The 14024-nt window shown below is 34.4% G+C and overlaps 1 protein-coding gene across 1 annotated transcript; it reads right to left on the bottom strand.

Moving 5' to 3' along the window:
* Window positions 1-2546: 2546 nt before the first annotated feature.
* On the bottom strand, window positions 2547-13897 carry LOC124434289 (integrator complex subunit 2-like). The gene is made up of 17 exons (XM_046984174.1): window positions 13506-13897; window positions 13121-13295; window positions 12862-12964; window positions 12669-12782; window positions 11966-12457; window positions 11276-11579; window positions 10883-11132; window positions 10504-10638; window positions 10094-10367; window positions 9607-9858; window positions 9266-9467; window positions 8846-8959; window positions 8474-8714; window positions 7166-7282; window positions 6897-7004; window positions 3890-4160; window positions 2547-3126 (listed from the first exon to the last, which is right to left on the bottom strand). The coding sequence occupies exons 1-17, from the start codon at window positions 13772-13774 to the stop codon at window positions 2843-2845; spliced, it is 3705 nt and encodes a 1234-aa protein (XP_046840130.1). The 5' UTR covers window positions 13775-13897; the 3' UTR covers window positions 2547-2842.
* Between the last annotated feature and the right edge of the window lie 127 nt (window positions 13898-14024).

The following is a 14024-nucleotide window of genomic DNA, read 5'->3' as shown; positions in this document are numbered from 1 at the left end:
AAAAGAGAATATTTTAAAAATGATTGTATTAACATAAAATAGGAAAGGGATTTAATCTTTCAAAACACAGAATAAAAAAGAAATGAGAGACGTTTGTTGATAAAATACACATAGATCTAACTACAATGCTGAAATTAGGCTGTAACAAATTTCACTTGAACAAAAAACTGTACTTGAGACAAATCGAACAAATACCAAATCACTGACAATACAAAAACTCTCTCATATATTTTAATGTAACATGCCGATAGTTAAGTACAACAATACATTGAATACTCTATGCAATGATATATGCAGTTAAAAAATCTAAAAATCTTGCAAAGAAGATTCACAGCTCAAATTGTAACGCGCTGATGTTGAGAGTAGACATTAAATGGTAAACATTAAAAAATCTTACATCAAAGATTCTTAAATATGCAAGTAATAAAGCTCATGACGTTAAATGTTATATTTAATATGTGAATGCCAACGTAATTCAATGATTTGTTCAGTTATATAGATCGAAACAACAATATATCCAATCATATTACGACAGCCGTGGCCAGATATCGCCCTTCATTCATTGAAGGCACTTCAGTCCAAACATTACATGTGAAGCTGAAATATTCTACTGATTTGAGATAATCCACACCAGTTCCATCTCCCAAACCGCCAACTGCAAACACGTTATCACCAACTGTAACTGCTGTGCAACCACATCGCTTCTTCATCATGTTGGGAAGCAGTGAGCTACAACCAGTGGTAATGTTGTACATCAAAGCTTTATCAAGTATAGCACCATCGTGTCCTCCTCTTCCTCCAAGAATTATGATATTATCATTCCAAACCGTGACGCCCATTTGAGTGACCGCATACGATAGAGGTTGCATTCTTGTCCACGTGTTTGTTGCCTGGTCAAACACGTGAACGTCACTCGTTATATCATTGTGGGATGAGCTCCGTTGACCACCAAAAATATAAACTTTACCATTGATCACAACAGATCCATGATGATACAGGGGGTTAGGTAAACGCGAATGCAACCTTATGGTAAAGGGCGACGTCAGCATCATTTCATAAACACTATCGCTTATCTTATGGAGCATGCTCCGTAACTGACCACCAGTGACCAAAAGACAATCTTCATGAACAACACATGCGTGGCCACTGCACGGTTTAGGCAAACGGATTTGAGAATTCACCCACTTTGCATTCTCCTGTTCAAGATCTAATACTTCCATAGTATCAGTAAGACAACCTCGAACACCGCAGTTCCCGTTTCTTCCACCAACGACAATCATGTGACCTTGGTATAGGACAGAGCACGCGCTTTGACGATTTCGACTCATGTTAGCTTTGCGTTGCCATGTTCGATGTGCTACATCAAAAATCATAGAAGATTTCAAACCACCACCAGTTACAATAATCTGAGCATTTGTTGATAAAGTTGTCGTGTAACGTTTATTCAACATCTTTTTGCCATCCAACGACATGCCTCTCATCATTAGCAAAATTTCTTGCTGTTTACGGCGAATTTTCATCATTTCTGCTTTAAAAATAAGCAATTCGCGTCTTTCATGATTATCTTTTGTTTCGTTATCATCACAACTGTCAACCATCGTTTCTAGATCGGGAATTATCGTTAGATTATCGACGACATCTACAAGAAAGCGTTGAGGTTTTCGTAACATTTCAACTGACAGTTCATCTTTACAAGTTGGACAAGTATTGAAAAACGTCAAATGTTCATGAATACATTCACGACAGAAGTGATGTTCATTTTCAACACACTGTACAGGATCTTTAAGAATTTCCCTGCAAATCGCACATCGCAGATTTTCCTTGATAAGTAAACGAAGAATTTCACTGTGAGGTTGTGTTTCACTCGACTTTTCCATGTAATCAACCCTATTAGCAACTTTTTTAACCTTAACTCAGACACATTACGCCTCTAAATTGACATCCAACACAGTAATTGAACATATTTATAAAGTATAGCACACAATATGGTCTTGCTAAAAGGAAGTTGTTTCAAAAACGAAAAATGCTCTTTGAAAGAGGTTTTTAAGAGTTAAAGATAAATAAAGACATTTAAGAAACGTGAAATATGTCTACAATATCTGCTACTGTTTATCTCAGCAATTTTCTTTTCAGCGATAATAATGTTGTGTTAAATAATTACGTAATTATCACATGGCATTATAGAATATTAAAAAATGTAGACACTTTAATGATGGACATGAACAATAGATCATGTCTCGAGAATCATAAAAATCATGTCAATTGACGATAATTGTCAGAAAATTGTGAAATATTTTCCTTTTTTTTAACAGGAACAACAAATCATGTAAATTTAGAGTCGAAGGCCTGACCTCGAATTTGCGTGACACGGAGTAACAAACAAGATATAAAATGTGAAAAATTTGTTCGTCAAACTGTTCCTCTATCTGGCGCAATCATATATATCATTAAAACTTATCTCTTTCATGTCATTGATTAACTCCACTAAAATGACATCATAATAGTTAATGTTGTAGGGAGTGTCTATTATAGACGAGGCACAAACACATATGTGAAGCGTTTATTTGATAAGGTGCGTATACTATCAACAAAGTACATTTTTAAATGCTGGCATTTCCTCAAGGCAAAAATTATTTTGGAAAGATGGTAGATTATAGCTGAACATAGAAACTTTATTCTAGTTTGTGGAAAATAGCCAAAATGCAGAATGGCTTAGAGCATTCGAGTTATGAGTAAACGTGGGAAAAAACGACAAAAATCTTGAGATCATTTCCAGAATAACTAAAGTTTAAAATGTTTGTTCAATTCTACATTTTCATACATTCATATAAAATACGTTTCATTACAAAGAAGTTCGAGTATTTTGGTAAACATCGGTAAATTCTGTCGTAAAGCCATATTTCTCCAAAATACACGCACTCACTAGATGTTTAAATGTTTTACACACTACTTCATAAAGTACGACATGTTTTGAACGAGGTACAACATCATGTTGAAGGGAATGTAACGTTTTGTCATTTATTACACCATTCTCGTGCTCAACAAAACCATGATCAAACAATACTTCACTGTTTTCTGTTGTCTTCTTGTGGAAATCTTGAATCATGTTATAATAACGAGAAAGATCTAAATGAATAAAGAACAATTTTCATAAAGTTACTGAAATGCCATCAGCTATCGCGACAATTACGATAAACATGAAAAGTTTTCTGTTTTTCACTATCACAATCATGTCTGTTTTCGTCTTTTATCTTCATCCTTCTCGTTAACCAAGGAGAAAAATTCAATATAAGATAAAATCTTGGGGCAGGCTTAGACTTCATATTTAGCTATTTATCATTATACTTTTGCCGTGTCACTTTTGTCTCAAGTAAAAACCGGTTTTTAAAAGTCACGTTCCTTTCTTTATTCATAATGCATAACAAAAAGAAGTAGACAAATTTTAGTAATCTGATTCTGATAGTGCTTTATGCTCGGTTAGCTCGGCTGAAAAATGTGCATTAGCACCAGCAGTACTGTTGTCCGGAAATTTCTAAAAAAATTACTCGCAGGAAAAAATTTTGTGTCTTACAATAACTTTTTCGAAAGTATAGAGCATATTTGGAATACAGTTGCACCAAACATTAAGTCAGATGATTATGTAATCTGTACTCCGTAAATCAAACAATACCATTTAGAAATTTACCGGTAACAGAGAACTGCGATGAGTAAAGAAATGTTTTCAATTGTTATTAATGAAGCATTTTCGGTGGAAATATTTATTTTTGATATTTTCAGCCAGGAAGTGAAATAGTCTATCCAGGACTGCCTTGTGTAAGCTAAATAACTGCAGGGTCGTTGATGATATAACTCATGTAAGTCAATGAAGAATGATGTAATAAACACATACCTAGATCGTCGTCACAAGTCTCAGCAGCACGTGACGCTGCAAGCTGACCAATCAACAATAACAATGATGACGTATCCACGGAAAGTGGAGGAAATGCTCTACAGAATCGTGGCAAGCATTCACAAGCAGGAATAAAGAATTTTGCACACCTGTCTCCCGGCAACGCTTCGCATAATGACGTCAAACGACTGATGACATACTTGGCAACATCCAATGCCTTTTGCAAAGGGAACTGAACACATAAATACGAAGAAAGCTGAACAGCAAACAACTACAAAAAAGAGAATATTTTAAAAATGATTGTATTAACATAAAATAGGAAAGGGATTTAATCTTTCAAAACACAGAATAAAAAAGAAATGAGAGACGTTTGTTGATAAAATACATATTAGATCTAACTGTAATGCTGAAATTAGGCTGTAACACATTTCACTTCAACAAAAAACTGCACTTGAGACAAATCGAACAAATATCAAATCACTGACAATACAAAAACTCTGTCATATATTTTAATGTAACATGCCGATAGTTAAGTACAACAATACATTGAATACTCTATGCAATGATATATGCAGTTAAAAAAATCTAAAAATCTTGCAAAGAAGATTCACAGCTCAAATTGTAACGCGCTGATGTTGAGAGTAGACATTAAATGGTAAACATTAAAAAATCTTACATCAAAGATTCTTAAATATGCAAGTAATAAAGCTCATGACGTTAAATGTTATATTTAATATGTGAATGCCAACGCAATTCAATGATTTGTTCAGTTATATAGATCGAAACAACAATATATCCAATCATATTACGACAGCCGTGGCCAGATATCGCCCTTCATTCATTGAAGGCACTTCAGTCCAAACATTACATGTGAAGCTGAAATATTCTACTGATTTGAGATAATCCAGCCCAGTTCCATCTCCCAAACCGCCAACTGCAAATACGTTATCACCAACTGTAACTGCTGTGCAACCACATCGCTTCTTCATCATGTTGGGAAGTAGTGAGCTACAACCAGTGGTAATGTTGTACATCAAAGCTTTATCAAGTATAGCACCATCGTGTCCTCCTCTTCCTCCAAGAATTATGATATTATCATTCCAAACCGTGACGCCCATTTGAGTGACCGCATACGATAGAGGTTGCATTCTTGTCCACGTGTTTGTTGCCTGGTCAAACACGTGAACGTCACTCGTTATATCATTGTGGGATGAGCTCCGTTGACCACCGAAAATATAAACTTTACCATTGATCACAACAGCTCCATGATGATACAGGGGGTTAGGTAAACGCGAATGCAACCTTATGGTAAAGGGTGATGTCAGCATCATTTCATAAACACTATCGCTTATCTTATGAAGCATGCTCCGTAACTGACCACCAGTGACCAAAAGACAATCTTCATGAACAACACATGCGTGGCCACTGCACGGTTTAGGCAAACGGATTTGAGAATTCACCCACTTTGCATTCTCCTGTTCAAGATCTAATACTTCCATAGTATCAGTAGGACAACCTCGAACACCGCAGTTCCCGTTTCTTCCACCAACGACAATCATGTGACCTTGGTATAGGACAGAGCACGCGCTTTGACGATTTCGACTCATGTTAGCTTTGCGTTGCCATGTTCGATGTGTGACATCAAAAATCATAGAAGATTTCAAACCACCACCAGTTACAATAATCTGAGCATTTGTTGATAAAGTTGGCGTGTAACGTTTATTCAACATCTTTTTGCCATCCAACGACATGCCTCTCATCATTAGCAAAATTTCTTGCTGTTTAAGGCGAATTTTCATCATTTCTGCTTTAAAAATAAGCAATTCGCGTCTTTCATGATTATCTTTTGTTTCGTTATCATCACAACTGTCAACCATCGTTTCTAGATCGGGAATTATCGTTAGATTATCGACGACATCTACAAGAAAGCGTTGAGGTTTTCGTAACATTTCAACTGACAGTTCATCTTTACAAGTTGGACAAGTATTGAAAAACGTCAAATGTTCATGAATACATTCACGACAGAAGTGATGTTCATTTTCAACACATTGTACAGGATCTTTAAGAATTTCCCTGCAAATCACACATTGTAGATTTTCCTTGATAAGTGAACGAAGAATTTCACTGTGAGGTTGTGTTTCACTCGACTTTTCCATGTAATCAACCCTATTAGCAACTTTTTCAACCTTAACTCAGACACATTACGCCTCTAAATTGACATCCAACACAGTAATCGAACATATTTATAAAGTATAGCACACAATGTGGTCTTGCGTAAAGGAAGTTTTTCAAAACGAAAAATGCTCTTTGAAAGAGGTTTTTAAGAGTAAAACAAAAATAAAGACATTTAAGAAACGTGAAATATGTCTACAATATCTGTTATTGTTTATCTAAGCAATTTCCTTGTCAGCGATAATAATGTTGTGTTAAATAATTACGTAATTATCACATGGCAACTTTTCAAAGGTTTTTTTTAGCAACAGCAGTCTATCACATCCAATCGATTGTACATGAATGTTAAGTTTCCAAATGAGTTGGGAATAGAAAGGTCTTTCTATTGACAAAATTTGAACTGTCAAACGAAAACAGGAAATCGTTTTTTGGGAACGGTGGGGGTATTAAAGGAGAAAGATGGGGGCATGACAGGGGTATGGCAGGGGTATGACCGGGGTATAGCAGGGGTATGACCGGAGAATAATGGGGGCATAAACAGGGTATAACTGTGGGAATGTTCCAAACCAAAACACAAACAAAATAGAATGTGATTTGAGAAATTTACGAGGAACGTAAACAGTTTTTATAACATTGAATAATCATTGTATAAGTACATCACGAGTACACATAGCTGGAATAACAGCAGAAAGCATAAACTTGACTTCACGGTGATAAAATAGAACTAGAACTAAAATGTGAATATGGTAGAGCTAGTACATGGTAAAGCTAGTACATGGTAAAGTTAAAACATGAATGATATAGTACATGAATACACAAACATTTTATATCAAACCTGCTTTTCCAGTTCTGGTTGATTTATCAATTCTGTTATCAAATTCAGACAAATATGCATTGATGGTATACCACTGACAGTCATAGGTAACAACGCTGGTTCATATCCCTAAAGAAAAACCATTTTCATAGTTAAACGCCTGTGTTCAACGATACACACTTTTTAAAGAAAACACTAAAAAACAAAAGCAAATTGGACAGTAATGCCATCAGATCATTTCATCAAAATATTTTACTGTTCACACGAGAGACATTTCTAGAAAGTCTCACCTGAAAATGAACCAATTTTACAAGTTTTGGATGTATTATGAACATTTGATGAAGAGTTGAACAAACCAAACAACGAATCTCTCTAAGTTCGCAATTATTCATCGATCCGTTTTTACCCTGAAGAAAAACAATTTCATATTTTTACACAGAAATGACTAGATATCAAAAAATAGGTACGTATTGCGTTATTTAAGCTGTATAACATCGAGGATATTGTGATAAATAGAAAATTAGGAAAGAATTAAGCACTACTGGGTTAAAATGGGAAAAAAAGTTAAGCTAACGATGCAACAAAATGGATTTACAACGTAATTTATGCATATGGAATATCAATAGATGTAAAAATAGATCTTAAGTGCAGACAATAACATCACAACACATTATTAAATATTCATATAAAATATTAAAAAAATGTAGACACTTTAATTAATGGACATGAACGATAATCATGTCTCGAGAATCATAAAAATCATGTCAATTAACGATAATTGTCAGAAAATTGTGAAATATTTTCCGTTTTTTTTAACAGGAACAACAAATCACGTAAATTTAGAGTCGAAGGCATGACCTCGAACTTGCGTGACATGGAGTAACAAACAAGATATAAAATGTGAAAAATTTGTTCGTCAAACTGTTCCTCTATCTTGCGCAATCATATATATATATCATTAAATATTTAGCTAATTCATAAAGTTTGTTTTATGAGCTCAGTTTGAGCTCAACTTTGATACTTCAACGATCCTTTGATAAAAAGCGCTTAAGATGCAGTATTTTTAATATGTTGATATAACAATAATCAAATCCTCATGACGTGACATTATCATATATTACATAATTGTTACGAAAACATACACTCGACAATATAGAGTCTCGAACACCAGTAATGATAAATTATGTAATCAAACATTCAACCTGAACCCGAAGTAAATTTTGTCGGACGCTTAAAATCGCCACATAAATTAGCGCTCTTGTGAGTTATTTCTGTAATCATGACTCTTGCATAACATCTTAAACGTAAGAAAACGAAAATTTTCGATTCTTAATGTTATTATTTAATCTTGTATTGTCAAAACAAATTTATAATCAGGTTCTTGCCTCAAATGAAACAAAAGCCTCGGAACGAGTTAGCACAACGTCACAACACATGTCTCACAAACATAGATAAAGTACACGACTATATTCCAAATGAAAAAAGCCTGGGAACGAGTTAGCACAACGTCACAACACATGTCCCACAAACATAGATAAAGTACACGACTATATTCCATTGATTTAAATGCAAATATTTAAAAACCTTGAAAACTTTACCTCTTTTTCTTCAGGTGTCAACAAACATACTTCAAGCAAAATTTGAACAACAGCACTTTCTTGTGCTGCAATTAATGCCGACTTCAATTCTTCACGCTCCTGTTCGACGTTATTAAATGAAGTACTAGCGTTACTCTTGGCGCCCGAACTGTTTGCCAATATATGCTGATTCAGCATCGCGCGAGATGCGGCCAAATATCCCATTAAAACCCGAGTGATAATTGTAAATATTGGAGCACATCTAGAGAAGAATGATACAAATTTAAAGAAAACTTACCAGTGAAATACAGTGAAGGATAAACTAAACGTTTTACGTATAAACAATAAATGATTCATTGATAGAAAAAAATGTTTCTAATTCGTCTATAGTACCTTAATATTCTGCGATCACATCTTAAAACGGTAAGCGGATCTTTCATAAGCTCATTTTCTGTATATGGAGTTGATCCAGTTTCACATAACTTATTCACAGTTAAAAGCCATAATCTGCAAAAATAACGTTTGTATAATACACCATATTCTAATGCATACTGTTGAAACGAGGCAAAATTTATTGGCACGGCATGTGAAAACATTGCACATAAAGTGAAAATAAAACGTTTTAATGAAATTTCAAAATATTTTATAACATGGAAACAAGGAATATCCACGCCAAACCTAACGATACTTAAAGATAAAACTTCGACATTTCATGAAATTTCAAGATGGTCGAATTTTTTTCAATGGTGAAAGTGAAAGTTCTAGAAACGATAACTTATAATGCACTTATATGTAGCCACAGTGCAAGTTTACCTTCGAGGAATCATCGTATTTAATTTAATCCATAACTCCATCAATAATATTCGCACATGACGACAAACGTTAGGACCCAGGGCGACGCGCAGTCCTTCCACTATAGCCTCGATGTATTGAATGAGAAGTATGGGCTGCAGTTTTTTCAGCTTTAGTAATGTAAGCATAGCAACGGCCGGTGCGTGGCGAAGATTGTTTAACACTAAAAATCAAATGAAGAACATGACAGAAGAAAAAAATTATAAACAAGTTGATCTTCTTCTTGTCGACATAATAAATGAATTCTTTCAATGAGTATAAGAAATGTAAACGACATCAAAAATATACACCAAATGCCAAACCTCGTATAACTTCATTAAAATTCAAATTTCGCGCTCTGTTCCACGTTGTTTGTTTTTCATGGGTATCTTCTTCACAAAGCCAATCTTCAACTAGACACAGCTGAGGATAATACGTCACAAGCATGCACAGCAAAGGAGGATATAGATCTCTGTAGTTATGTTGCAATTTTCGAGCTTGTTGTAGGAGATACTTAATAGGAATTTGGGAGTAAAGGGTCTGGGAATAGTCACGTGGTTGATAGCTATTTGTGACTGCAAAATACATTGATAAAATGCACAGTATCAATAAAGATGTTTGTTTATTACTTTAGTTAAACTTTAGTATCAATAGTGGCCCAAATTTAGAGTAAGGTATTTGGAAACTTAATTGCATCCAAATTTCAAAATCTAAAATCAACCTACATATCTTAAAAGATAAATCAAATTAAACGATTGAAAACTTAACACAGTTGCTTTATGTCTTTGAAAACAAACGAGTAAAACTTACCTAAGGATTTCATGTTGGACAAACAACAGTCTTTATAAGTGAGTACATAATATAAAAGCAAGAGCTGAGCGGTAAGATTTTCACCATTATAGCCACGCTGAAACACAGCCAATATTTCTGTTTCGGAAAACCCTTCAATGGTGAGAGATGTTGCAAGCTTGTGTTGTTTACTATACAACGGCATTACTACGGACGTCACAAATACGTCGATTATGAGCACAAGAAGTGAATGGATTGGTTGAGAAGAACATAAAATCTGCTTAAATAACCAATCCTAAAAAAAAATAAGGCTTTTAGCGATAAATAAAAGAAAGAAAAAGAGACAGCAGGATAGGAAAACAGACAAAGGATGAAAACACGAAAAAGAAAGACAAAGAGAGAATAATAAAGATATTTTATAGACAACGTACCTTAACTTGGACAGAATGTTTTGTAAAAGTTCTATTCTTTAACAAATGATAAACACAATGAATAGGAAGAAAGCCAGAGTCGTTTGAACTTAGTTGATTCGTAACAGCAACTCGGACAGCGTGTTCTGATACAGCCTTAAATATGCATAAACAAGTAATCTTTGATTATATGTCTTTATATAGCACAGGACCAATAAGAAATGATCTACACTGATTAAAACAGAGTAAGTTTCCTTCAGTAACAACTCTTCTTCAATACTCCCACTAAATCCAACACAATACACCACGCAGACATAATAATTTCAAGGCAAACACATTTTTTTCAAAAAACCCATTTCAGTATACTTACAGCTACTAAAGCAAATAGAGCTTTCGTTACCTTTTCCGGAAACAATTCTTGAGTGAAGATTGTCTTGATTCTCGTTAGAGGACCAGGTCGAACTCTCATTCCCAGGCTTGCGCAGACAAGATCCGCGATCGCCTCGAGGTTGTTGCTATGGAAATGAATCGCAACAAGAAGCAAGCTTTCTGCAAAAGATATTAGTAATCGAGTTGAATTATCATAATGATGGTGCTCTTGTGATAACCATGTAATCCATCTTATCATTTCTTTCTCCTGTTCAATTGATCTATACGAAATACGATAAGGATTTTTTTAGTCGCATGCCATGGACGTTGTAATGACAGAGATTAAAGAAGGTGCTCTCGAAACAACAGTGGCGTGGTTAGGTAAACATTACTCTAGCTAAACAACATGGTGTGTCTTACTTACTTGATCATGTTAGAACAAGCCAGTAATGTTGATAAACCAACAGTAACAAAGCGCACACCAGCAGCCGTTTTCGGTACTTGACTGGTGATTAAACATATTAACTCATCTGATTCGTCATTATTTAACTTCATTCCAGCGATTCCTTTGAGAGCACAGTAAAGTCTTAACATCGCAGTTGCATAAATAACATCGTCGAGAACAACGTCCATTTCACCATCAACATTTGTGGTGGATACTTCTTCATTTTCAGCAATGGTCATTTCTTCTTCCTTTACAATTTCAAAATCCGTAGATACATCCATAGCTGTAAAATTAACAATTTGAATTTTTTCAGAGATGTTTTTATAAAAAACTTAAACAACGAGTTAAGGTTCTTTCTTTTTACTATATGGTCACAACTATCATCCGCAATAAAAAGATTTGAAAGAAAACAATTGAAAGAAACCTGTAACAAAATTTGTAGACTCTACGTAGATGTTCATATGAACAAAAAATTTTGCAAAATAGTCGCAAAATTCAATGGCTACTACGTTCTTGAACAAGGAAAATCAAAAAAATTAATATTTGAGATGCAATTTGAAAAGGCAAAAAAATCGTAGCTTCCTTAGCGTACATAAGATAACGGCAATAGAAATGATGAAGCAACATAAAGACTTAAAGTAACAACAAGCACAAAGATTTAACAAATACCTTCAATGATTTCCAAGGTTTCCTTATCCTGTTCATCCACAGTTATCCTTCGTTTTCCTTCTGTTATACTCCCTCTATTCTTGTGCCATTGACGTCTTATTCTCTGTCGATGTTTTGAAGGCGTTAGTGAAACTAAGTCCTTCATCAATTCTTCTCTCAGTTGCTTGAGCACAGAATGCGATGCAGAACCTTCCTTTTGACCATTTTTGATAAATTGTGCAAACCATTTACGAACTTTTATGTTGCTTCCAAGCAGTAAGCCACAGAGAAACTCAACAAGATCCCTTTGTTTGTTTTCTTTATCAAGATCACAGTCCAGTGTCAGTCTTACAGTCAGTTCTGGCAAGCAACATTTCTTTACAGCCTCCGTACGTATTGTGCTTGCATAGCTTGGTTTCATTTGGCACAGTTGATAAAGGGCTTCAGTATGAATTGAAGAAGAAAATGAATCACCAGATTTTGAATCCTGGATTGTCAACAATGAAGAACAAACTAAAATAGACAAAATGTTTCAAAATGAAATTCAGTTGAAATAAATAAATAAATATATAAACCTATGGAACTTTGATAAAATCTCTTTCAATTCCTAGATATATGTAGTATAATTTATATCTATATAATTTATTTCGATATAATTTATTTCTATATAATTTATTTCTACATAATTTATTTCTATATAATGTATTTCTATACAATTTAGTACCTTGCTCAAAACAGTCAGGAAAGTTTACAAGTAAACAGCAAATAAACCAAGGACCGTTTGGCAACCTTAGCAATGAGTGTACAACCTCAAGCAATGGAAACTGGTCAGAAATCTCTGAAAAGATAATTATTATCATCTTTTAATGCAGTAAAAATAAAAAATGCAATGTTTTCAAAATATACAATATTTTTACCTGCTTGAGCTAAACAAATCAAATCACAAATTTCTTTCATGTAAACATCACATTCAAAAAGTTCACAGCTTTCTAACCTCAGGAACTCTTCATTTTGTTCACACTTTAATATTAAAACAAATAAAATTCTTTTCTATGTTGATTTACAGACATTACAAAGTTGGAAAACAGCTCAGCTATAACCTATCAACACAATTCTTCACATCAAAATCTAAGATAAGAAACAAAAGTATAGAAAAAGAACAAAGTTGCAGCTAACCTTTCTCATTACTTTAAGTAATTCACGTAAGACAAGTCTCATTCTTCTGGAAGGCTTACTTTTCTCAAACTCCATCACCAAACCAACTTGACCGGTCTCAATAAGCACACTGTCATTATTTGATTCATTTTCCTCCAGTTTGTGCTGCATTTGCTTTTCCTTCGTACAATCTTGCCTGTGGAAGAAAGTCAAATGTAAAAGCAATATATGGCCAACAATTGGGGCACATCTCCACAAATTTTCATGTAATAAAACTGATTTATAGTCTAATATACAATTAAGGGCATAGAATCTTAACTTTTGAAAGTTGCTTCCTCTTCAAAATTCCCAACACATAGCTCCCTACGTGTTTTTGCACGTTAAAAAAATCGTCTTTTATTCATACCTTAAAATGTTAAAATCAATGCACAGCAAACGAATGATATAATTTACATCTTCTAATCCACAAAGCAACTTATTTATTTCTTTGAGTGCTTCCTTCCAATGGTCGCTTTCATCTAAAGAAGGTCGTTGAACAATCCTAACAAGCGATGGTAGAAGAACTCGAATTTCATTGTCATTGAGGTTTTGCAGTTCAGAAACACACATGTTTCGTGCAAAATCAAAGCAACGTTCACTTGGATAAAAGAGCGCCATTGACAAAGGTTTTAACATACACAAGTGTTTAGAACGTTTGCGAGTCCGCCATTGGTCTAGACCTAGAAAGAAAACAGACACAGGATGAAAGAGGAAAGTAATGAAGGCGACCGTCCAGATTCCAGATGGATGAAAGCGTGCGTGCGTGCAGGTAACTGTTGAAGAAAAGTCGGGGGGGGGGTTACATGATGACCCGTCATTACCACTGGTCATTACTGATAAAGTGATAATTAGCATTCATTAACAGTTCAGTTGATTAAACCAAAAA

This window comes from Xenia sp. Carnegie-2017, unplaced genomic scaffold, assembly GCF_021976095.1.
Source record: "Xenia sp. Carnegie-2017 unplaced genomic scaffold, XeniaSp_v1 HiC_scaffold_14, whole genome shotgun sequence".
Lineage (NCBI taxonomy): Eukaryota > Metazoa > Cnidaria > Anthozoa > Malacalcyonacea > Xeniidae > Xenia > Xenia sp. Carnegie-2017.
Note: the sequence above shows the minus strand (reverse complement) of the source record. Positions and strands in the feature narration are given on the sequence as shown.